The 27,331-nt window shown below is 44.1% G+C and overlaps 1 protein-coding gene across 2 annotated transcripts in view; it reads right to left on the bottom strand.

The window, feature by feature from the left end:
* Nucleotides 1–27,331, bottom strand: part of RAPGEF5 (Rap guanine nucleotide exchange factor 5) — a 161,196-nt gene that overhangs the window by 48,550 nt on the left and 85,315 nt on the right. For both annotated transcript variants that reach the window (XM_064444448.1, XM_064444449.1), the window contains 2 exons: nucleotides 17,984–18,090; nucleotides 17,556–17,644 (listed from right to left, as the gene is read on the bottom strand). In XM_064444448.1, coding sequence (XP_064300518.1) covers nucleotides 17,556–17,644; nucleotides 17,984–18,090 — 196 coding nt within the window. The remainder of the gene's footprint in view (nucleotides 1–17,555; nucleotides 17,645–17,983; nucleotides 18,091–27,331) is intronic.

The following is a 27,331-nucleotide window of genomic DNA, read 5'->3' as shown; positions in this document are numbered from 1 at the left end:
AAACCCCACAGAAGACCCGACAGTCTTTAGCATACTGGAATCTCGGTGCAGTGCTGAAGGATGCCACTACCAACGTTTTGCCCCAGGGTGTACAATACTTTAGGCTGATGGGCACAGACTGCTCAGATACCTCTGAAATAACAAATGCAAAATCTAAACACCTATAAAACACAGCAGAGACCTCCTTGCACTGGGGGGGTGGGGTAGGTGGGGTGAGGGGTGAGTGGTCAGGAGGGACACTACACCTTAAAGAATTCGAAAACCAAAACAGGGCCATACTTGCATCTTGCACTGCTCACACCTACCTTCCCCCCCGTGGCAGTGAAGCACAGCTTCACAGCATAAAACCAGAACAACAAGCGTCGGAGAACTCATATGGCAGCTGCATTTTGCCTCCTCATGTGGTGAATGGGTTCCAAAAAAACTTAATGTGTTTCATGACAGTGGTGTTAAAACACAATATTATATTAATTGTAGACTTATTTACATGATATATGCCCTTAAATTATGAACCTGAAATTGCACTTGCTATACCGAGACACCCAAATCACTCCAATGACAGGTTAACATGTAATTAAAGACAGCTTTTCTCCTTGTAATTACAACTTAATGGAAGACAGCAATAAAAAAAATGCCTTGTACATAGTCTGTGTATGTATTAAGAACATCTTGAAACTATTGGGTTTGTCAGTACAACCCAGTACTGACAGCAGAATGAAAGAAATAAAGGTTCTTGCTTGCATGGTTTAAAGATCATACAAGGGTAAGACACAAGGAACAGACATTATCTGGAGTTCACCTGCTTGTGAGTATTAAAATTCCTGCATGGGCACAATTCCCTGTGGCAGCAGAACTGTGTTCTTGTGCAAAGACCTTGTGCTGATTGCAATACACAGTAGTTCAATGTTACACTTTTAAGCGTTAGATCCTTGATTCAGCTGTACCGTAATTACTCGGGGATTTTATTTGATGGCCTTGCTTATTTCAGTTAAATAAAGCAGGGATATTAAGCAATTACTGGATGAAAGCCCAGTGGGGTAATTTTCTAAAGGTGTATATTTACTTTTGCCATTATTTCATATTTTTAGTGCTATTTATTGATTTAGTCACATAAAATACACCCAGAGCACAACTCTTGTATATATAACTTTGGACTGGTATAGCCCAGCTTTCTTCTTCGGTATCTTTCTTTTCCAAGTCTTACAAGATACTGTGTCTTTCATGCACTAACTGTAAAGCATCTAATGGAAGAGATGTGGGGAAATTCTTCAGCTTTTACCCCTTCATCAACACTGCCAGCTGTTCCTTGGGCTTCCATGGAGCAGAGAGGAATCGCCTTGGCCAAGATGTAAACCATACCTTTCTGCACAAGCTTAAGTGAATCCAATGCAGTGTTCAGGATAAATGTAAAAATCATGAACTGCAGTAACAGGTAGGATACTGTATTAAACCAGGCCTCTTGGCTCATCTGCTCCATATCCATGTTTCACCACTATACATAACATCATCTGGCTGTGCTAGTGCTTGCTGCCACCTTTCATCTTCATAGCTTTTTTCAGTCATAAATGCCAGCATGGTTTTTGCAAAACACACAAGCTTTATTTTTCCCTTGTACAGCAAAAGGGAGGCAGACCCAGGCCCAGAGACTGCACTAGCTGAGGTGGAGGCACCTACCGAGGCTGAGAGTACAAACCCAGTGTCCTCACTCCAGTTCTGCTCACCTCTCTGCAGTCCCACACAGACAATACTAGTGCATTTCACCTCCTGCCAGTAAGGCCAAAACCACGAAATGTGAGATTCAGAGGGTGACCCCACTGCAAATCACTTTTCCCTATCATATTTCCAAACCTTTTTCAAATGAGATAGGCTAAAAGCAGCATACTTTCTACTCTCCTTCAGAATTTCTTTTTCTTTCTTGTTGCCCAAAGGAAAATAGCTTTTGCAACTGTCTGCAAGTCTTGCTCTCCCTTATCCCTGTAACCTTCGAATCTGCTGACAATTTTCAACCAAAATTGAGACAGGACAGCAAATTCTCAAAGACACCATATCCCTATAAGTAACGGGAGTAAGTGCATCTGTAGAAGAAAGAGAGAGACAAATTATTGTCTCATTGAAGTAAAGGCTGCCGTGTAAGCACAGCTATGTTTGTAGACATAAAATAACTCAGCCAAAGGATACGTAGCGATAGTGCCTCAAGCTGCTGCTGGTAGGACTGGGGTTTTTTGATTAAAAGATACAATCTCAAAACTGGGACTACTAGCATCACCGAGATATCCTCCGTATTTAAAATTCTGCAAACTGTGTCCATACCCAGTTTCTCTAATAAGGCTTCCCATCACTGCTTTCCCCATCTCCCTGCTGCACCAGGTTGCTGGGTCTTCTCTTAGTGGACCCTACAAATTCCCAGGGCAGAGCACTGTCTCTTACTTTGTGTTTGCATAGCACCAGTCACAGACAGTGTGGCTTCTGAACGCCTGTAGAGATGTAAAATGGTAACTCATTATCTTTCTGCATTTGTTTCTGTAAATAAGGCTTTTTTCATTAAACTGCTTTGCTTATTCAGTTAGTCATTAAGGCCGATAATAAAAATCCATTTTAAATTTTTTTTTTCCATACTAAGAAGCAGTATCCTTTCTATATCATCCCTGGCTAGTCTATGGAAAATCATCAATTACATGATGACAGTCTCCTTAAACAGACTGCAATCACTTGCCTGTGGCTGCAGGCTGGTAAACACTTCTGCTTCGTGTAACACTACCTATAGCTTCTTTCAGGTTACAAAACAGCGAGCATATATTTATTTTTACTAAAAAGTGCCTGTCAGCGCATCTTAAAGGAAGACTCTGAGAATTACGTACCACTCTCCAGCTAGCTAAATACTTCCTATATAAGAACATATATTTAAAAGCAATTTTCCAAATCAGTTTTTAGAAACACATCACCGATTACAGTAAATATACAGGAGCTGGAATCAATTCTATTAGGAGCTGCTGTTTTAAAGACACAGCAGCCCACATCCCAGAAGGACAATGAAGTATAATATGCAAGCTCATTTAATCACTGTATCCAATTACAAGGAGGAATAAATCATCACACACATGCCTATGTCTGAATTTTTAAAAGTAAATAAATCATGAATAGTCAAGCCGAATGCTGTGAATCTCTGGTTTCACAGATTAGCAGGGGAAGTGGTGCATTTACTTCCCATCTGAAATGAGAATATCCCAAACCTGTTAACATCATCTAATTATTTTAAGATAAATACAAAAGCTGCCTTTTGTTGTTTTTTTTTTTGTTGAGTTTGGAGCTTGATTTTACAGACCTGCCATTCCCTGCAGTAGGGAACACAAAATCCTGACAAACATTGACCTCAGCGGAGCTTGTATATGGTCTAATGACAAACTTACCTAGTCTCTCTGCCCTGACTCATAGCCAGGACTCCCCTAAGTCACACAGGTTCAGAAGAGGAGCTGGCCTTCTTGCTAACACTACAAATAGCAGCACTTCAGTCAACCACTCCTGCCTTTTGCTATAAACTCCCTCATCCCAGACCTACATGACCTCTAGGAGGATCTGAATGCTCTCCATTTGTCAACAAAACCCAATACAGCAGTTTCTTGCAAAGCTGATGGCATTTTCATGTTTTTTAGACACGTTTAGAAAATTGTTATTAAAGGTTTATCCTTTCTTGTAATCAAGAACATAGTTGTAACTTCCCAAATTGCATCTCACTAACCTCGATTCCCTGAACAATTTTCCAATCCTTTAAACTGCGATGTTAAATCCAATGCCCTACGGCCCATCCGCATGTGAAAACCCTCACCAAGAAGGGAGATCAGATTCTCATTAACACTAACACAATCTGTATGCACACATCAAAGAAAAAAAACCTGTTGAAAATATTTACATAAGCTGCACAAACAACCCATAAGATCTGCTGGAACTTTTGCCTAGAGAGATGGGCCATCACGCTGCAGACTGTAACAAAATTTGCCTCAATCCCATCACACCGCACCAGGACAGACCTCAGGGAAATGCTTTCTTGCTGCTTTGCAACAGAAGAGAAATATTTGGGAGAGCACTGAAGGTCTGGGGATCACATGAGAGAAGCACAGCTTCAGCTGGCAGAGACCCTCCCCTGCCTACAGGTTTAGACTTAGCTTGCCCAACATGCCCAGGTTTCCTGACTGACCATGTCCCAAAATCCCCATGTGTGTGCTTTGGGGCTTCTGCCCTCAGCAAACCTCAGGGGTTCAGGGTGACCCCACGATAGCAATGGCTCCGCAGGGTCTCACATTGCCCTGGGGAAGGGCTCCCTGCCCACCAAGCAGCCCCACTGGGCAGAGCACACAGCGCCAGCAGACACTGTCTTCAAAGCATTTGCAAGCTGTGTGTGGCCCAAGGCCCACACCACTGTCACAAGGAGAGCAAGGAGGGACCCGACAGCACCCCTTTGCTTCCCAGGCCCTGCCTGGGGGGACATCCCTTCTCTGGGTAGCGGGGAGAGGACAGTGAGGAGCCTGCAGCATGGCCAGGGTGCTCCCTCACAGTCAGGCTGGGCTCAAGCAGGCCAGAGGTCTCTGTTTGCCCCTCCTAAATTAGAATTACTCAGCTGCCCCTGTGCAGCCTCTTTGTTCGTCTCCATGCAGCTGAAGGTGGAGGTGAGGAGGCGTTTCATCTGCCGGGAAGTGGGGTGCATGTGCGTGTGCTTAATTTCTAAATCATCCAGTTGTTGCCTCCCTGCCACTCCTTGCTGGCACATACCAGGACGGAAATTTTCCACCTGCACGGTACAGAGTCCTCTCTACAGACAGCAGTGCAACAGTAAGAAGAGAAGCTGTAGACACCCTAATAGGCAAAATGTTTGCATTTGCCTGTTATTGGTGGTTTCCATGCTTTGGGGCAATGCTGCATGCTCACTGCTGCTTTAAGACTTTGAATGAAAACCTCTTGACAACAGGGATCTGACAAATGCTATTTGTTTGTGGTTGTTTTTCGCTGCTGTTTGTTTGCTTCCAGCTTGTGGCTGTGCATCCCCCATGATGTACTAACAGTAACAACAAACAAAATCCCATGGACAAGGCTCCTATTGGGGTGGGGAACGAAACCCAACAAGGGTTTCATTATTGTATTGATGCCAGGGCTCTGAATTCACGACTGGGAAAGAACAAAACCAGTATCTGGCTTTCTGGTTTTAGCTGCAGTGGTTCCTAAAGAGGTCAACAAGCCCTAAATCCTAAGAAATGGGGGTGGGGAGGGTTAAAGAAAGGCTGCTTAGGGAATTGTAGAGCCTTGTGGGCAGGAGGAGGAGGAGGGATAACGGCAGGAGGGGGATGCAGGGTACAGAAAAAAATGGAAAGAAATTGAGAAGCAGTGAAAGGTGAGGTATAAAGGCCTCTAGCAGTCCCAAGTCAGACAGCATGATTTTTCCATGATTACATCCCTGATTCTGGCAATTTGTGTCTCCATTAAAACTCAAGTTCAAGCAAAGGAATAAAATCACAATTCATCCCAAATGTTGTCACAAGAAAGACTAAGTTTTTTATTATTAGCTTCCATTAAATTTAGATCCATCAACACTGCTACTTTATCTACATTGATCTGTTTCCCCCGTCCTCCCGCCCTCCAATTTTTTTGCCCTCAGTGTCCTTGAAAACTAGCCATCACATTTTCACTTCAGAGGGAAGGTACTGATTTGGTTTCAGAAGGATCTCACAAGCATTTCTGATCTGAGACAAGGTTATCTCATCTCAGCCTGGCTCAGGAGACCGCTATGCAAACTGCTACCACAGCTACAACTCACATTGGTATTTTTCACCTTGTCTAAAAGATGGGACAAGCAATTTACTTTATTGCAGTAACTAATGCTATTCTGAAAAGCTGTTTCTGCCAGAACCAGCTATACTCCGTAAGGGTAACTGGCATCTCACGAGAAACCTTTGGCTATCAAAGTGCTGTAATTCTACTCCCATTTCAACCTCTGAGAGGATCAAAATTGACTTAAAAAAAAAAAAAAAAAAGAGATTGTCTCCAATGCCAACTAAATAGACTCTCCTAAAAGGTGTTATACACCCCAACTGATACCAAACTGGATCAAGCCTTTCCTTCTAAAAAAGCAACAGCAGTTTAAAGCCTGTATTATGAGCTTACCAACTGCAGTTAATGCACAAAGCTTATGAATTTATGCCAAGTGCATTCTGCTCCATTATCTCCTTTTTAGACAGGCACCTCTGCTTTCACAAAAGCATTCCTACTACAACCATCTATTCCTACATCTACCATCTGACCTTCTGACTTGCCCACTAATATCGAAACCCAGCAAGATAACATAAACCACAGCAGACTCCCCTGCCAACCTCACCCAGCACACCGCAAATCTGGCCTTCAGTAGCTGCTGCCACAGCTGCTCTTTCCTCTCTTTTTTTCCTTGGATACACTAGAAAAGGCAGCAGCCAGCATTAGGGCAAGGCAGAGCCGAGCTCCGCCGCACTTGATAATCTGGAGTGTGTTGGCACCAGTTTGCCAACGCCAGACAGGCTTTCTCAAGCAACAGCATTTATGCAACTCCATGACAAGCAGAGGCATTTGGTACTGTAATGCAGCCCAGGGCTGGCAGCTATTAAGGGAGATCTTAAGAGCTCGCAGAAAGTCTCATCAGGCACTACATATCGGGAAATAGCCAGAAGTCTATTCCAATTTATAGTTCACAAATAGGTCTTGGATTGTGGCTTTTTGTTTTTAATTTCCCTGGGTGTCCTCTGAGCACAGGGATTTACAGAAAATGGTAAGGTGGGAAAGAAAACGATTGCATCAGCACACTGTACAACAAAGTATCACCTAACGGTAGTAACAGGCAGCATAACAGGGAGCTTAGCAAAGTAATGATAATTGCAGTTTGGCTATAGCCAACACCAGACCCTCTCCTGCTCACAAAAAGACCAAGGCTGCCACTTTCATAATACCGTGAAACCGTTTGAACTTGGGGCACGTTGAGAAGGATTGCGGGGGAAGGAGGAATTAACAGCATGAGAGTAAATTTAGTTCACAAGGGGAAAAAAGCAGCTTTGAAGAACAGATTCCTTTCAGATTCTTAATACACAACCTCAAAGCACAGGTCTTCAGTGAATCCATCCTTCCACCCTGTGGGCGGGGAATGAACACGCTCTTTATATTTCTCAGAAAATGTTAATCTCACAAAAAAATCATTGTATTACAGCAACTTCGAGCTCTGGAAACACTGGAACTCAAACCCTGAAGACAGTGCGTGAACTGTATTCTTGGACTCAAAGATGCAGCAAGTACGTCAAGACACAGTTTTATGTTTTCAACATTCTTACATAAAAATTCCCCCATCCTGTGAAAGCTTCCTTCCAAAGAAATCTGAATTTCAGAGCACCATGTCCAAGTTTTATAACATTACAGAGAGTCGGCTCTTGAGAAGGAGTGCTTTGCTGTATTCTGAGAATGAGCTTCCGACTTAACAGCCATCTCACTAAGTGCTAATAGCAACACAGGAGTCTTAACAGACGAGCACCCCCACTTACGTCAGCAGGTGGTGAACCCCTGCGTTGTGGAAGAACATAAGAAGAGGGTACTGAAGAGAGTGTTTCAACAGTCTGCAGGTCAGGGTTTAACAGTAAAAAGCCTTAAGAAGGACAGGAAGGAGAACAACACTAAGTGGTGAGGGTGAGGAAAACCCAGGGAAGATGGGAGACCTGTGGCGAAGGGCATCATGGCTGGGTTCCTGAAGGACTGCATGGTCTGTGGCTCCCGCTGAAGGAACAGGACGCGCAGACACTTCATAAGAAGCAGTAACACTGATATTTCAGTTTTGCATTTCCAGCTCCTACTCTCAGTTAACTGACCTGCCAACCCACAAACTATCTGTTGCTGCTGTTGTGCTACTCTTACAAATCACGTCTCACTTTTTCTCTAGTAGAAACACCAGCTTTGAGATAACCCTATGTTTTATTATTAGTCAGCTTCAATGCTTTATGAGCTACATTCTGGGAAAACATGAAGATAGGGCTGTATCTGGGGCTGAGAGGATCTACAGAGTTGTGTCACCTTCACAGCAGGGCTTGTCCTCTCCCTTCATACATTTCACATTTAGTGGTTTGACCCCACTGCTGCAGGGGAATTGATCTCCAGCAGAAATAAGTCAGTAAGAGTTACCACAGTTCAGACTCACTTCAGAGTTTGGCTATGACTTTTTGCTAAGCCCCAATAAACGTTGACTTCCTTTGCCTCTGACCTTCTTACGGCTCACATATGACATTAGTTGCAACAGAAGGGATCTGGCCTGCTTTGTCTGCAAACCTGCAGCTGTGGAACTGACTCAGCCTCCAGTGTAGTGTTTAAGCCAGACAGGGAATCAACACAAGTGGCTCGCATACTCCTAAGATGATATTTCCCTTGACAAAAGAGATCCCTTTGGCACCACCACTGTGCAGTGACTCAGTTTTCCTTTTTGCCTTTACGGCCCTCAGCCCTAGCCACCAGACATGGAAACACTAGTTATTTGTGCTAAATTTGATGCTGACCAGCCATACTCAGGTGAGTAGAAAAGGATTCAGACTAAGGCAGAAACTGAGAGGCAACCTCTACTACTCTTTTATCGCTACAGTACAAGCATTTTTAAAAAACAGAACCTTTCCAGATCTTTTTATCCTTTCCATACTCACTTCTTGGCTTAAGAACACAAGATAATCAGCAATTATCAAAAGCCCTGTTATGAAAAAAGTTCTAAAGAAGTATTTCTCAAATACACAAACATGGCTCTCTATAATCTCAGCTACTTCATGCATTTGTTAATTCAGAGATCTATGCGACCATATATCCTTTCATATATTTGAAATACCTGTTCCACTGGTTTGACAATTCATTCGTATCACTTAGACTTTCAGTGTCATTAGGGGGAAAGTATCGCAAATAACTGATTAAAACTCTTTAGGGTCACACTGGTTTTCCAGAAGCCTTACCAAATTCCCAGTGTCACAACAACTTGCCTCATAGGTGCCTCATCAAAACCTTTACACCACCCAAGCCTATTTTGCAGTACAAATTAACACATCCTGCCTTTTACGACATTGAAAAAAAAAAAGAATTAAGAGACATTCATCTGACATTTTCACTGTCAGATGAAAATTATTGATCTTCACCCCTAAAAAAGTTCCTCTGCTAGACCTGCACTTCCCAATTCCTTTCTACTTAAACCCCTAAGATGATCAAAACCTCATCTTGTCTAGAGTGCACATCTTCATAATAAATGGTTTCACACTAGGCTTTCATGACAGCTCCTTATCAATTTCTCACATAGCAAAAGGTGACAACTAGCTATAATGAACAACAGAATTGCAGAGAAAAGACTGAGAAACTAAGATTACTATGATCTAATTGACCATCATATATAGTGGGTAGCTTTTTCTTCTGCAAATTTAACTCAAACACAAACCACATTAAACATTTTGGGCCCTACCATCGTGCCAAGGTATTCTGGCACAGAGTACAAAAAAATTATTTAGGTGTTGGAGGTGCCAAAAGGGTGCTCTAGGTTCTCCTGGGCATAGTGAAAACCACGTTTGTCTGACGGCTACCTCAGTTCCTTTCCCTTCTTGAAAGGGTCTACTATGCTAGGCGTGCTTTCACCATGAAAACTGTTTGTGGTGATGAACTGAAAAGATACCATCAGTATTTACAGAGAGAGTCCTGATCACTAAGGATGTTCAACATTCCCCATGCTGCCTTTAGTTGCCCAGCCATTGGATATAATGGCAAGACAATCCAGAAGCAGCATCCCTAGACTCTGCCTTTCCAAAAGTTTGCCCTAAACAAGCTTTAGTGCCCAAGTGAAGAAAAGAAGAGGAAAAAAAAACACAAAAAAACCCATTCAGATGTTTTTCAGGCTCCTTATTTCCCAGAAATAACTGTCTGAGCTCCTGCTAGGAGACAGCATCTTAGACATATTCCCTTCGCTGGCATTTCCCATTAGCTTAGCCACTGCAGCATGTGACACACTGTCTGTAGTGAATCCTAGACACAGCAATCCCTCTGAAAGCTGACTGAGCTCACTAATGGGACAGAAAATAAGCCTACCAAAGGAAAAAAGATAGACTTTCCTGAGATACATCTACTTGGCACAAGGTCAAACCAAGTATAGCAGAGGAGAAGGGGCTATGTGGCAATGAACAGGAGGACAACTGAAGGATGTCAGATCTTCCCATGTGAAGCCAGTGTCACTGCCGACAGCCTTGGTCCCAACCTCGTGCTTTCCCCAGGACTCCTGCCTCTCTTGTCTCAGCTCCAGGCCCCACCACGCTGTTTGCAAAGCCATTCAGCAGAAAACTGTTCACTCTCTGTTGCCAGCTGAACTGGTAACTTGCTCAGTTGTCCTACCTGAGGGAACTATGATCTTATAACCTTAGATTCTGATTATTGTTCCCACACTGCAATGCAGTGCATGTGATATACTGGCTCAGATCAAAGATTCCCATAGAATGGAACGAGGTCTTTGACAAGGGCCAACAGAGGATGCCCAGGGGAAGAAAAAAACCTAAGAGACAAATAGAGAGTTATCTTTCTCTGATGTACCCTCCTAGCTTCCAGCAGCTGGCAATGTAGACTTTCCAAATGGGAAGTTGTGTTGACATCACTGCAGTGAGAGTTTTTGCCAGGATTTTGCCTAAATTTGTTTTTAAACCCTTCCAATCTTTGGCTTCCACAAAATCCTCACAACAATGAGTTTCGCAGTTTAGCTGTGCATCATATCAGAAAAAAACTTCTCTTTATTAGTTATAAACCAAATAATTTTACTGTGTTACAAAACACTTCCTGCATTATGGGAAACAATCAATAGTTTTTCCATACTCACCTTCCCCACACAATTCATAGTCTCATAGACCACATTATGCCCCCTTTAGAGAAATTGCTTTTCTATGATGACCAGACCTAGATTATTTACTCTTAGATGTATTTAGTCTACACTTCCTATCACCCTTGCTGCCCTTTTCAAGCTTTTTAAAGTTCATTTACAACCTTTCTGACCTGGGGAGAAGAAGGAACCATATTATACATACGATATTACACAGTTATACAATGGTATAACCATGGTTCTTACTTGCCTTCTGTCCTAATTGTCCTAAGTACTGTTTGCCTTTTTGATCAAAGCTGACCAAAAATTTCCAAGAACTATCCACACTATCTCCAAAGACCTATTTTCTGCATATTAGCAAATTCAGCACCTCCACTGAATAGGAAGAATATGATTTCCTTTTCTCCATGTTAGAAAATGCATTACTTTGCATTTTTCAAACTTGGGTCTCATCTGCAATTTTATCACGCAGTCACGCAGATTTTTATTCCTTTCAACTTTCTTCAGCCACAGGGCTGGTTTGAGGGGGCCCACTCCCAACTCATTTTCCCAGTCCTCCACTGGCCCATTCTACTTTCATGAGGTTATTTTTGAGCTGGATCAGCTTCCTGATCTAACTCAACTTGCAGAGACATCCAAGTAAAGTTTGCCAGTATAACAGGACAACACAACACCTCAAACAAGCAGTCAGAGGTGGGGATAATAGGGTGTACAAGAACATGATCTTGCATGGCCACCGAAGGTGAAGTCATGGCTTCATTTATCATTAGACCCTCAACCATTTAATATTATTGGCGCATGCTGTTACCTCAGTTTTCATCCCACATTCAGCAGCACCCCACTCTTCACTGGAGACTTCTCTCTATTTTAAACACTGACAATTTACTCTAACCTTTCATTTTCTCTCTTAAGTCATCATCGGTCCATATCAAAAGAATCTTTAAATTTCTCTAAGGATTTTTGGCAAGGAACTTTATCAAAAGCATTCTGGAAATACAAATATAAGATATAGGCAGACCAGACCATATATACCCTCATACACCTTCAAATCTTTAACAGCTCTACAGGATACACAAGATCTGACTTATTTCTGGAAAAAAAAAACAAACCCAAACAAAAACCAAAAACATTTCCTTTCCCTCAGTACAATATTTCTGCATGCATTTCTTCCTTCTACTTTTACTGTACTGCCACCCAATTTCCCAAAGTCATAACTTCATGCGCCAGTTTTGCATCTAATCAAAGTCCTGCAAGCAAGTTTAGCTGCTAAAGGCACCAGTCCTTCCCTCCTGCGGTCCTCACCTGTGTGTCTCCCGCTCCCTGCTACCCTTTCCCTGTGTCTGCTACAGAATCACACAACAGGCGACAGAGGCACAGAGGGATCAGTGCAGTGCCAGGAATGAGTGGCTGAGCTGCTTGACTGCGGCGCAGTTTATGCTGGAATAATGTACTGGTAAAATAACAACCTTATTGCTTAGATGTTCCCCAAATAGAACCATTTCTTCTAATTGGCATCACATTTTCCACCTTCCTCTGCCAATGAAGCTGATTTATACGACAGATTACACATGACGGTTAGAAGTTCAGCAGTTCATATCTGAGTTCCTTTAGAAGTCTTTGGGGAGTAACATATGATCCTGGTGATTTGTTACTATTCATTTTATTGATTTATTCTAAGCCTACTTCTACTGACACTCCCATTTGAGACAGCTTAGACTCATGCTGCATGAAGCCATGGTCCTGTGCAAGAACCTCCCCAGGTTGTCTCACAGTGAACACTGAGTTAAATAATTATTCTAGCTTTTCTGCTATTCTTACACTGATGTTACCCCATGCACTCTGCTAAACTCATATTCTTATCCTATGGGCATGGCAGCAATATGCATTTGGCCAACTCAGTTCACCAAGTTTCCCTAAAACTTTAGTGAAAAGTTTACAAAATCCCTCAAAATGATGGTAAGAGGAAGGGATTTATTCCTAAAAGCTGGAAGACAGGATTACAAAGCATTGGGCAAATACTTATTCTCCTTGACCTCAGTCCACATGCATCAGATACACTCATGTTGATTGTGCAGCAGTCACAGGAGCACACTTTCTTAGACACCTTTTACTCATCAGTAATAAAGTAATAAAGCACAGTGAGCAAGAGTCCCAACAATATCCTTTAGAGCTAAGAAACAAACAAAAAATATCAAAAATCACTCAGGCTTTTTTTCCTTTGATTATTAAACAAAAGACAACACCTCGAACAGGCAGAGCTGCATCCCTTCTTTGCTGACTAGAATCAGCTCATGCAAGGAAGAACCATTCTCCCAAAAGGTCACATACAGCTCCTCAGAGGGTGCCACTACCCAACATCAATGCAGCACCATTGGTGCAAGTGTAGAAACAGAATAGACTCCAAGGACAAATGGACACAGTCTGAAGACACCTTCCAGATGCTACGTTATGATGCTAAAGCTAAAACTGTTTGTGTGTGATGGGAGAGTTCCCACTAATCCAAGGATCATGCACAGTCCCAGATAAGGTGACACAGCATGGTACAAAGGTCATTACTCCTTTCTTTTCCTATTCCTGAGAAATCCAGACCGTACTTACACCTTTCTGCATCTGTTTTAGCTACATCATGAGGATTCGTCCCTTTTTCTGTGCTGTTAGCCCTTTCACCATTTTCTACGCTAACTTCTGCGATAGCCTAACAGAAGTGTCACAATCCCTTTCCACAATCTCCTTCACCCAGTCCACCAAAAAGATAGATCAGTTAAGACCGACACCATCACATTGGTCCAGTCTTACCATTCCCCACATCCTTTCTCCAGATCTCCATTTCTCACTGCTTCTTGTTCTCAAAGACCTTCACAAATCATTCTACTCTTCTCCCTACTCATTCCATAAAATGTAACCCACAGTAGGGAGGTAAAGAACTCAGTGTCATCAGATGTGATGAGGAAGATTATGTTCTGCTTCAGCAATGTTATGCTTAAGCTGCCTGAGAGCGGTGGCCCAGTGACCTGAAGGAAATGGTCTCAGGGATCCAGGCCGGCCCCGAGAAGTAGCAGTGTATGTGATGTCCACTGTGTCACTCCAGAGGCTGCCAAACATGATCTAGTCTTTGGAGTGTCCTCTGACTGGTTTCTCTTCAAACATACCATCTTGCCTTGCAGTGATTGAATTGAATGTTATTTCTGAGGCACTAGCAGCATGTCTTTCTCTGGATAAAAGCTTTTGTAGAAAAGGACAGCAATTTTGAAAGAAATGTAGTGGAAAGAGATTAGAGATCCTGAGACACTAAGATTTAGCCTCTTGGAGATTATTTGTTCAAATCCCCATCCTTGACGAGGATTGGCCCAGGAGGTATGCCTTGCATTTTCTGCCTGGATATTGACATATTTGAAGTGTCTCGCTCTGTTCAATTCTTAAAACGTCAAACTTCCCCCTAAAGTATGCATTCAGCAGACACCCCTCAGTGACTCCAACAACCATAGAGATGGCTCAGAAAAGTTGTTCATTACAGAAATTTAAGATTTCCTACATGAGATGGCTGGAAACAAGAACAGTCCTCTTGGGGGTTGGTATATTACAGGTTCTCGTAATTCAGCAAGATGAAAACTTTCTCCCTTTGAGATGGAAGGCTGGCAAGACTTTGTTACTGGCAAGCCCTGATTTAAGATGATGCCGCAAGAACTCACATATATTCTCTGACTTAGTCATCACAAAAAAACCTCAATCATTAAACTGTTATTAAGTACCTAAGTTTAAAGAGTCTTGCAGACCTCAGGCTTTCAAGACACCCTTGCCTACAGAAGTCATCTGAGCAACAGACTAGTCTAGCTGTGCACGTTGCAATGTCCCCTTTAGTGTCCTCAGTTGCTATAATGTGTTCAGCCACATCACAGATGCTGGGACTCTTCTTCAGGTTGGGTAAGAGGTGTCCCCACCTATCTTTTATAGAACAGCATGCCGCAGCAGAGTGTTTAAAGTATCTCGCTACAGGTTTAGCAGCAGCTGAAGGGTGGTGCCCTGAGGCCTGGGCTGGACCCCAGTTCAATTTATTCCAGCCCAGCCCCAAAGCTTCCCTTTACTCTGCCAGCTGTGAGCGGTACCTCCTGACTTCGGCTAGAAAGTAGAGGATGGCTGGGAGCAATATATGGCACACCATTCAGCCATGTCAATGTTTATAAAAAGCAGTGCCCCATGACCACGCCAGCCCCAGGAGACAGTGGATTTTTTTTTTTAATGACCACAGAGGACTGCAGTTATGATCTGCTATACAAAGGGTGGGAATGAAAACATGCGGAGCATCCCTCCTTGGGAAGCAGTGCAAAGGGTCAAAGAGAACAACAGCCCCCTGCGCACCAGCATATGTAAGAACAGCTCTTTCTCATGTTCTTTACAGATACAAATAAGCAAACCGGGTTGGGGGCTGCAGGGAAAACAAGAGGCCAAGGAAGTCATCCTGGAACTGGCAAACCGACAGCAGGAGCAGCAGCTGGGTACAACAACATCATCCTTTTATGTTCCGTAAAGTTATGCCGGGTAAAACACAAGCCTGCGGGACTCTGCAACTCGACCGTCCTCTGAGATGGGCCAGACTAGAACTACAAAAAATACAAAGAACAGCAAATCCAAGCACACAAACAGCAGAATGAAGCCTTCAGGTGCACAAACAAAGTGTCCATATGTACAGTTGATATCCCGTACTTCCTCATGCCAAATGCCACCGAGTCTGCAAAACAGACTCAAATCAAAGCCATTACAGGGGCATCAGCCACATAAAACACTGGGAAACATAACTCCCAAAGTCTTTTATTTTGATTAAGTTCTACATTACCAGATTAATGAAGTCAGAAGAAAACAGTATATGATGAACTACCCTTGAGGAAGCGGAGGGCCGCTGGGCCACGTTTAACATGCCTCTTTGTGATGGCAAAAAACTGAAGCCACAGCTACTTTGTTCTGTCCCTAGGATCCAGTTAACCCCAGCTACAGGGCAGAGCTAATTGTTTCTTTCTAAAAGGAGGTAGGATAAGGCAGAAGAGGTGAGGGGAAGCCAATCAACCTTTAAATGCATTACCATCTGCTAACGACCAAGCAAGTAGTGGTTTAGCATTTGTTTTGAGAGCAGTTTAGCAGCCCCTCTCTATAACAATAAGCACAGGCTTATGAACAGCCTCCTGGTGATGGGAGGGAAAGCAAAGAGAAAAGAAAGAAAAGGTAGTACACGTGAGAATGTACACAGCTTCTAATGTTTTATGTACAGGGTGCTTTGTCCTTACAAACACTAAAATATGATGCATATCACTAGTGAAAATCTCATTCTTTTCCAGCAAGATTGTGAGCTTACAAAACAAGATAAAGCAGACTATGAAGATGGGCAGCTAACATCCCTCAATCTACATATGATAAATGTTAATGGGGAAACTTATTCTGGATCTAACATTTGACCTTAAAGGGCCAAGGAAGGACCCTCACTACACTGCCTAAGAGCTGGCTCAAGTAAATTACACCCAGAACTAGTCTGAGGGCATCTGTGGAAGGAAAACAATCGCAGCCCCTCTCTGCACTAAATGTTAATCTCTAGGCAGACAAAAGCAGCACTAGGAATACCGTAATAATATCACCAGCAGACATTCTGTATGTTTCTTCAGGGCATTCACACATCAGCACTAGGAAGATGCCTATTGTCCCACATTAAACTAATGGCTTGTTCCGAGAACCCAGTCCTGACGTTCCTCTGGGAATCACAGATGTTATTTATATTTTCAGTCACGTAAAAGGATTAGTGTGTTTATTCTCAGTAATCTCATTTGTAGAGAGAGATACATACAGGCAGGAGGAGTATGCGTTTTCACCCTATTGGGAACGATGAAATGCAGAGCTCCGTTTACAGCCAGCTGCCTTCCTCAGCTCTTCAGCATTCGGGACCTCCGAAAGTCCCACCAGCCTGGCTGCTTTCATTAAAACTATCTATAAATCGCAGGCACTTCTGATGAACTACCCCAGGAGCTCTTGGTGACAGCAAGCTGTGCATATAGCCAAGAGATACAGCTGAAAATTAAACTGCATGTCAAGTAGCCCGATCAATATAATAATTGCTCTAGGCTGGAACAAATGACAGTCTCTGGTTGAAGACACACAAGTACAGCGTCAGGCTATACGCAGTGCCTGGGTTGTGAGGAAATTTATAAGCCGTGCTTATGAAACAGAAGATGTGCCAAAGTACCGGGGTGGTGGCAAAACGAGTAGTTAGCCAGGAGGCTGAAGCGCACAGCAAGTATCATGATCAATATAATAACAGCTGCAGGCTACGGGGAGCGGCAGTCTCCGTCTGAAAAGACGGGGTGCTGCTGCACGCCGCAGCCTGCGCTACCCGGGCAGCAGCGAAAGCCCGATATAAAAAAGGCTCAACTTGCTCTAAGTAGGCGGCTGCTGAGCGGCCTCGCTCACCGCCGGCACGCCTGCCCCAGGCCGGGCGCCCCGCTCCGCCACCCCCCGGCGGCCGCAGGCTCGCCGCTCCCTCCCCACGATGCCCCGGGTTGAGCATCAGGCTGGCAGCCGGCTTGCGGCCGGGGGTGCCCGGGAGCGACCCCCGCCGCGCCCCGCTCTGCCGGGACCGGCACCGGGACGGGCACCGGGAGCTCTCCCTCTTCCCGGCCGCCGCCTCCCCGCCAGGCTCGCTCCTTACCCGTCTCTTTGTCCTGGGCGGCTTCCAGGTGCAGGTCGCTGAGCAGATGCTCCAAAATCTTCTCCGGCGTCCCCGACACCACCACGTATCTGTCGGAAAGCAGAGAGTCCCCGGAGTCATCCTCGGTGGAGGACTGCGAGCGGCTGCTCCACTCGTCCTCCTCGTCCTCTTCGTCGATGTACTTGAAGTAAGGCACGTCGAAGGTGGGCAGCGGCCGCTCCCCGCCGCGGCCCGCCAGCGCCTCGGGCACCCGCACCCCGCCGCTCCCCATAGCGTCCCGCTCCCGCCGCGCCGCGCCGCCCCCCCCTAGGCGCGCCCCCCGGGGGCCATCGCCCAGCCGGGGGCCGCCCCGCTCCCGCCGCCGCCTCCGCCGATGCCGGCCCGGCCGGCCCAGCCCCGCCGCGCTCCCGGAGCCGCGGAAGCCTTACCTCCCGCGCCGCTCGGGGGCCGGGCTGCGTGACCACACCTTCCGCAGCACCAGCGCTGCGCCGGCCTCCTCCCGCGCCCGCTCGCCGCCGCCTCCATCGTCCGCCTTCTGCGCGCAGGGGAGAGAGCGAGAGGGGGAGCGCGGTCAGTGCCCGCCCGGGGCCGGGGGCTGCTGCCCCGCACGGGAGGGTCCCGCTGCCGGGGCTCTGAATCGAGGAGGGGGCAGAGGGGAGGGAAGGAACGGGCTCCCCTTTGTGAGCGGCGCTTGGCATCGTGTGTTGGATTTTAATTCGCGGGAGTGGGGGGGGGGGGATGTGGGGTGGTGTGCAGTGAGGGTTTCCGTGTCCCCGAGGTGATGGCTTGCTTAATTTCCAGCCGGTCAGATAAAGAGGGGGGCAGGTAACAATAGTGGGAAAGCGGCAAGCGCCCCCCAGCACTCCAGTAATACGCAGCAGAATACACCTTCTGTAAAGCTTCTCTCCTGTACTTCAACAATGGCAATAAAACCAGTGGGACAGGCATGCAAGGTATGCCCCTGAGCATCTCTGACAATGCTCTGTGTACAAATCTCCCTTCTTTTCAACAACTTTTTAACTTGGGAAGCAAGCACCCCCACAGAAAGTTAAGCCCAGTGTCCATGTTATCCCGACTTAGGGATATCAACCACCCCTAGCGTAAATCTCGGCCACGCTACAATTTGGACACTGACTTTCTCCCTCTCGGCTCCCTTAAACGGAAGGGAGCTGAACAATCATCCATTTCTGCACACGCAGCCCGCATCCAGAGAGCAGCTAAAGCCCGCTGACGGAGCAGCGCAGGAGATGAGGGTTTGCTGCTGACTGAGCAGGGCGCATTGAAACAGGGCGACTGCCAAAGGGCTGCTCACAGCCCCCCGCGAGATCCTCCTGGCAGATCCAGTCAATGGAGGGTGAGCGACACAAAAGAGGCAGCTGTTTCAATGCAAGTACATCCAGTGGGTGCTGTTCCTCTAATTCTGACCTGGTTTAGTTATATCGTTCAGTATGTCAAACACACGTACGAAGGCAATACGCAGACTACTCGAAGAAGAAAAAACAGCATTTGTGAATTGAGTGTTCAGTATCCAGCAGTGACAAAGACCTCAAGTGGGCTAAAAATTGCTGAGGAACAGATCTTGGCAAAACAAAGGAGAGAAACCACTTTATGATCCCTCTTGCTATTATTTTATTTCTTATTCCAAAACCCAGTTGAGTCTGATCGCTGCTTCTGGTTGTCACTGTGGTGCAGGCATGTCCAAAGATGCAGTCCCTGCCCTGAAGAAGTTTTCTTTATCAGTAAACAACATGTAGAATTGATCTATGAAATTTCTGCAAGGTCAAACGTACAGGTACCGAGGCAATTAATGTCAGATATTCATTGTAACACTCCCAGGGGACATTACTGAGCAGCCGCGTTACAGGAATACTGATGCATAATTGTAATCTTCCATTTCACTGGCCGTGGTTTTTTGTTGCCTACGTATTTGAAAAGCTGCAATGAAAGAAGCAGCAAAAGAAGAAGAAAAAGAAACAGGTGCAGCATTAAAGCAATTCAGTAACGGGGAGGTTTATCCAAACCAATAAATCTCTCAATTTCTCTGTCTTTTCTCTGGCATCCTCTACGAGAGCCCTGACACTCTTTTCCTTGTGCTCGCTGACATTCCAAACTGCAGCACATATGGGGCATATATGTTATGCATGGTGCTGTATTTTTACCAACCATCTATTCCCACATATATGGACATGGATTTTAAGCGTACCCGTATACACTGCATACACAAGCAGCTGGCAGCAAGTCAACAGGGAGCACTGGGAGGGCAAAAGAGCTCTCATACTAAATGACATTAATAATGGTTGTTCTGGAAGACACTGTAACCCCCTTCAGCACCTCACCAAGCAGAAACATATTCAGAAAACCTTTTGGGTAATTTTATGCAAATTAACTGCATAAAGTGCCCCAATGGTGAGATTTTCATAGGGCCCTTCCTCTTGTCCTTGCCTATTTTATGAATTTCAAGGAAGAGAAAAATCAATGTGTTTCATCAGGAAAGACAGCAATTGTGCAAAACCAAGGCCAATCAGGTTCAGTTTGGATTTTGACTACCTATAATAATTACTTCCAAAAAAAGGTGAGGGATAGTGAATTTCTTTATTTTGCCATCTTCTATTAAAAACTATTTCACTTTAAGGGAAGGATTGTTATTTCATTAAAATCCCACTTATGCATGATGTATTTTTGCGTTCAGTCAGACCCTTTAATCATACCACAAGCAACAACAATTAACCTGAACAAAGGAAAGCACAAAGACAAATCCTATGTATTTTCCCAATTTCTACAAGTTCTGATTTCACTGCAGATATTACTCTAAAATGACGTCAAGGCGTGCTTCCTTTATCGGAATCTTGAATGGTCCATGGAATAATTCTCGCTGGAAGAAAACCAGGCTGCTCTCAACATGCTCCATCTAAATCCAGGGGCAGATGAGGAAGAGGACGCAGGGGGCCCCAGGTGACAGGAGCACGTACTGAGGAGCAAGGCAGCACCCTAGCTGAGTCCCTAAAATTCAGCAGACTGACTCAGGAGACCTTCTATCATACCACCAATTGACAATGAAGCCTCCCAGCACTTCTTCAGACCCTCATGCAGACCTTGCTTAAGCAACCTGCACTGACCAGGCAGGAGCACAGTGGCTCAGCATTACCGTCTCTCTCATTTTATGGCCGGGCAGATGAACTGGGGCAGAGGGGCAACCGCAGGGTCGTGCTGCAGATCAGTAGCAGAATCACAGTTCAAACTCTGCTGACGCTACACTGGCACCTGAGTTTGAGCTCCCCGCGCTGCCTATTTGACATTTACTTTCCTCCGGTGCAGACAGAGGGTGGGAAGTGACTCCCAGCAGCCTGGGTCAGAATACATTTGGATTTGTGCTTTCACAGAGGTGGGACAGGAGTGGGTAGAGCACCAGAGGTGCTGTAGAGGTTAATCGCTGTCTCACCACATGTGGCCTCGAGCAAGTCACTTGGGTAGGCTCTCCCTCAGTTCTCCCTTCAAAAGCACCATTTGCATCCTGCTTGGATGTTACACTCAATCCCTAGTGCAGATTAACGATATTAGGAAATTTAGCTAGTGTCCATGAAGCGCTGTGTGTGTGTCAACCATTACATTTCACATTTATTACGGCTTTTAATTAATCATCTCTTAATAGTTAAACACAGCGCTATCAACCTCTACGTCACTTCCCAGCAGTAGTTTCAAGAAAACAGTAAGGCCCTCTGGACTCAGTGGATCTTTTGACTGGTATTATGGTCAATTTTCCACTCCTCTCATCCATCTTCCTAACACTAAGATAAGCCATTTATCTCCTGGGTAATATATTTTAACAGCAGACAAGTGCTACCTTTATTTTCAGCATGAAAGGAACCCTGGGGTGGTATAAATATTTATATGCTTATAGGAATGAAACAGCTGGAAGTCCTTGCTTAGCGGGCCTTAACTTGTGCAGGTTACGCTTTGCATGAGTAGGAATATGACCCTCTGAACTACCACCAAGGCAGAAGAAAGCAGAGGTACATACGGTAGTGTTGAAAACAGCCACAGCCTGATGGCTTTCTTATGGAAGATGTTAGGTTTCTGGGTTATTTGCAATTGGCAGGGAAAAATCCGATCTCTGGATCTGGATCTTATTGAAACAACTGATAACTTTGGTATCAGTCAGACATATTTCTGTGTCCCTTGAATTTCTGAGTTTGGCCTTTTAATCAATTAAAAAAGGAACCAACACCCAGAATGTGCTGCCTCCCCTCTTCCTACAAGAAACGTCCACTGCTAGAAATTAAGTTGAAAAGATGCTCTATTTTCTAACAGCTTTCTAACAGAAAAAAAACCCGGTATGCTCTGCAACAGACACAGGATATTGAGATACCTGCTTCACTGAAAAGAAAGTGCATTTTCACATCATTCCTCCATAGGACAGGACACTTGTGCAAAGATCTATTTTTTTATTTTACCCATTACTAAAGTGCCTGTTAGACTGGAACACCACTTCCCATTGACAGAACTTCCCTTCAATAATTCTCTGCCTGCTTTTTTTAAAAAAAAAAGGGACCTGACCCAGAGCTACCCCAGCAAAGCCCAGATGCAGAGAGGCTCCCACATTGTCGGTTTCAATGGGTAATGAAGTAATACAGCAATTAAGAGATAACCTGAATAAAGGCACCTATAAACTTAATGAAGCATTGAAAATTCAGTCTGCAGACGGATTTTCCTGCTGCCAAACCACCACACAAACGCAAAGAGAATCTTCTTTGGGCAACATGCAACAAAGCAAACTTTACACAGGCTATCTGCTTCAAAATCACATTAAATAACAAAGGAATTGCCTCCTCTAGGAATTATGGAGGGTAGGAACATTTTGTTTTCATAGCATAATTTCATAAAACTGCCTTGATGCAATCAGATGCTCATCACTTCTGCCTCTATGACTTTTGATGCTGGTGCCAGGGCATGCCCTTGAGAGGTACAGGAAGTGTCATACACGAAGGATTCCCGGGGCTGTTTTTGTTCTGACGAGGAGACCGCTTTCCCCAACAGTGAATCCATGGAGCTTCCCTACACACATGGGAATATTTCCATGTAGGAGGTGTGAAATACAAGAGCAGAGGCTGGAAGGGGGCTCAGAAGCACAAGTGTAGACAGGCTTCCGCTGCAGTGCAAGGAAGGTGCTCAAACAGGTGACTGAGCAGGACAGAAGCCACAAAATAACAAGATCCTCGTTTCAGAAGACTGATTGTTTTCCTGGGCAGGTATATTTTTGTTTGGATGTCATAATCAATCCCTGGTGCATATTACCCATGCAAAAGAAGAATTTCAAGGACATGATTAAGATGGAAAGATCAAGTATGAAACTGGTAACCACTGACTGGTATTCTTTAATTTAGCTGCTTTGAATAAAACACTCCCCCCCCCCCCCCCCCCCTTTTTTTTTTTTAATATGTCCTGCTCATCCCTACAGCTCTGCCTTGTCCAGCATATGTTGAGGCCTTCTCTGGGACTGGGTCAAAGCTGAGACAAAACGTCCTTGTCTGTTGGGACCGTGCTGTACCCACTGCAAAGGCTGGAAGCGCCTTCCTCCACAGTGTGACACTGAGGTCCCCAAACCTGCCCACTGAAAACTGGCTTGGACTCGGCAAAAGTTATAGAGTTACAGCTGCTTTAGCTCAGAGCTCTGTCCAGCCTCATTACATCGTACAAGCAGATCCTGGACGTAACAGCCAAGAGGTACAGCTGTAAAGAAAACTCTTTGCAGCTCAGGCTGAAGCATGCTCAGAGCTTACTGATCCTTCAACTATTAACCTGCAAAGCTCTAGAAACTCTTTACAGAGCATATACAAGCTGCAATTTTTGGCCTCTACCTCAGGCCAGATTTGGGGAGGTATTTATGAAGATGGCAAAAAACCAAAAACTCCTCCCCAAAGGGATTTCAGGTCCCACTTCAGAAATGTAAGGACATAAGAGTGTTTCAGAGAATTACTGCCAGAATTTTTTTACACATAGCAAAACAGTATATACCTCTAACCTTACTCTTAGCAGCTTTTGAACTGTCTACCTGTATTTTTCATTTTAAAAATTAAATAGGCTAAGGCAGATACCTTTCAGAATAAACAGTTAAGATGCAACAACTCTTAGAAGCAACTGAAAATGAAGTCTTACAGTGTGCGGCATTTGCCAATGCTAGTAATAGACAATGAGATGAGTCCTAGCTATAAAATACAAACACATTTATATTACAAAATGAAAGTTAAAAATCCTAACAACATTCTATTAACAGCTTCTCCTGTAAGAGACACTCTTTCAGACAGCATTTATCAAAGAGTAAAGATGATTGCCTGCTTACACTTCACTCTGTTTTTCCTTGGAATCTGTTCTTGTGGAAACTGCAGAATTAGGTTTAAAGTCACCAAAGTACAAATAGATGTACAAAAATGACCCTATTCTTTACAGGCTATTCCTCTTTATTTGACAAGAAAATGGAAATGAATGCAGCACAATTAAAGTGGAGATGGACGACAATATCTCTGATCTCTGGGGATAATCCATCTCAGAATATGTTACTGTATTTCACACAGTTTTGAGAGAGACCAAAATCTGTATTAATGGGCTTCACTGACTTTCAACTACAGCAGGAGAAAAGCATTTCAAAGTCACTAGCACAGCTGAACCAAGGAAAATGGTATTTTTTTCTGCAGTGATTACCCTCTCTTTATTCTAGAAAGACAAAAATAAAAAATAGCTGCTATTCTACCTCTACTTAAAATACCACAGCACAAAATGTTTTAAATGGGACTGCGTATTTCGTAGTCAGTTGCATGATCACTCCTTTTTCCAAATTACAAGGGAAAAATTACCTTACAGGACTGCAAGAACATCAACGGCAGCTTTTCAGCTGACAATTCTTAAGAATCAAAAAAAAATTTCTCACATAGGCTGTATTATTTTATTTCACCATAAAATACTGCCTGTGGCATATTAATATTACATTTTATGATTTTTCTTGTCTCATGAACTTTTCTCCAGTTCTTCTTTGTACTCTAATACCTCTGCAGTTGTTAAGTCTACTTTCATAAGCATGCACTAATCCATAGTATACCGGGATAAACAGAAATCCACTGATGAAAAATTAAAATGGCTTATACAGTGACCTCCTTTTGGCTCTCAGCAACTTCTGACCAGTCTATAAAACCATAAAATGCTTTAAATGGTTCAACCACCACCTCTCCCAACAATGGTCATCCAGGCGTCGCACCAAAGCTTCCCAGTGGTCTCATGCTGAGCTATCTGTCTCAGAGATGCACGACAAAGAGCTGACATTCGGCTCAACACAACCTCCTATGAATTTATCAGCTTTGCAAATGGTGGTAAAATGAGCACAAGCCACACCACAAAAAAAAATAATTATTAAAATCCTTTGTTGCTGAAACCAATTCTGAATATCACATCTGATAATGCACAGAATAAGCCCTTTTAGAAAAACTGTTGATGCTGTCATCTGCATACCAAGTATCTGCAAGCAAAGGCAATGTTAATAACAAGTTACCCTTGTAGAGGGGTCAAAAGGACAGTGCTGGTAAGACAGAGATGACAGACAACAGGCATCAGGGAAAAGATTAATATCCCTACACAGTCATACATCAAGGAGCTCAATTTTTGCCTGTAATCCCAAAACTGCTGAGAGTAGGATTATTTCTGCTTTCCCTATTACTAAGAAGAAAGAAACCGCTCATGGGAATAGGGCACTGCTAGACGGGAGTCCTTATGTGAGCAGAAAGGCTGTGGTAGGGTCCTCGGGCAAAAAACAACTCTGTCGCGTGATGTTCCCAAGTGGTGGTCCCATCATGAGCAAGGTTGGGGTTTTGTTGCCCATGCCACTTAAAACACATGAAAAATCTGTGTAGTTCAAGAAAGACAAAAGGAGCGAGAGAAGAGGAGCATCACATGGCATTTCACAGCAGGGTAGTGACAAGAAATGCTCTAAATCAAGACCGAATTGTCCACACCCCTGACTGGCCCCCAGTTACCTCCAAATATAATCATTTAAGGCGAGAGTGCTTTTATGGATCAGGCTTTAATGAAAGGAGGCAATATGTGTAACACAGGGAAAAAGGGCACACTTTCTAAAATAACACAAAAAAACCCATTACTGGTGTCACAGCCACTGAAGTAATGATATCATAACCTTAACACTCCACAACTCTCTGTCGGTCAATGAAAAATGTCTTTTTAAGACAACTGAAGGCTATGTATTGCGATTTTCCCTTTCTTGGAGCACATGCTCTTCATAGCTGTTAGTAGATAAGTTTGACAGGCCTGACAGAGAGGTGCCACCTTGGCAAGGACAACCTAGGAGAACTTCTCTCTGTAACCATACAAAAGTGGTGGGGAAAGAATGGAGGAGGGAGTAGGGAGAGAGAGACAAAAGACTTGAGAACAGTATTAATATTCTTATCATTCTCTCACAGCTGGCAGGGCAGCACTTACTTCAGAAATACCGGGATATGGTAGAATTGCAGTCCTGGAGGATGTGTATTTGTAGAAAAACCTGTACCACACCAGGGCAAATTAATGTGGCTGTAGAACAAAAAGGGCAGGTGCCAACCATCCCTTCCAGTGGGCTTGCAATCAGTATGGTGGGATGTGGAGCCGGTTGGAAATTTTCCAGGACAACTTTTTTTTCTACTGAAAAAATGCCGATTCATTGCAACTGAAACAGTGCCAGAACATGTCATTTTGAACAGAAAGCAGCCTGCTGGGCTCCCCCCACTGCCTGCACATACTGCCTGCCCCAGGGTGGCAGGGCTTCCACATCCCCTGCCCTCTGGGATCTCATTGGGCTTGGAGCTACAGTCTGAAGGTCCGGGTCCCAAGGTTTCTACCATAAGTTGCAGGAAAATTAAATCTGTATATTTGCCCTAAGAGAGTTTTGCAACTGTATTATTTTCACCAGAATCAGAATGGAAACTTTTTTCACCCCAAGAATGTAGTTTCTATAGGACAAAACTCAAGCGCCAGAGGCATCTCCCTTACATATGTAGATGAAGCAACAGTTCAATCCGCCAGCTACCAAAGAGTGTCCTCCAGTGATGTCAGTGGCAGTGGATCAAACCTTAGTGGCAGTGTCAAGCATGAGGGAAATTATATTAGAACTGCAGGATTTATGTCTTGGCCAGGAAGCAGGGAGGACTGCTGAGGATTTGAGGACCACAGACTTAACCCAGATATCCTAGGACTGATAACACATACTACTATTGCCATATGCCTCAGGGAAAGAAGAACAGAAGATGATTGCTGGATATACAGAAGTTATACTCGAGAATAATCTTAACATCAGAAGGGTGAAATTCAAGAAATTACTGGGATATGAGGGGAACTAGATAACAACTTGATTAATATCCAACAGGGCTGGAACTTGGCTTCTATGGCAGCCCCCATACTGCTTTCACACAAGAATGAAAGCTGCAGGATATAGCTCACTAACATTAACTGATTTAATTTATTAACATAGACTAATATTCACCATGGTAAGGACATGTGTACAAAGACCTTACAACCTTTATAATGGACATAGTGATAAATAAGGTCTCCTGAAGGAATGGAAGAGAGATGGATATATGACACTGTCAGCCTTATATTGCTCTGATTACCAGTGCTGGATACATACAACTTCTAAGTCAAACAGACAAGATTGCTGATCCCTTTCTTTGCCTTTCACTCCAATTCATACTTGGTGTGAAGTAAAATATTATTTTAAAAACCTGATTTATCCACTCACTGTCTGC

Source organism: Phalacrocorax carbo, chromosome 2, assembly GCF_963921805.1.
Source record: "Phalacrocorax carbo chromosome 2, bPhaCar2.1, whole genome shotgun sequence".
Lineage (NCBI taxonomy): Eukaryota > Metazoa > Chordata > Aves > Suliformes > Phalacrocoracidae > Phalacrocorax > Phalacrocorax carbo.
The sequence above is the reverse complement of the archived record's forward strand: the minus strand, read 5'-3'. Positions and strand labels throughout refer to the sequence as shown.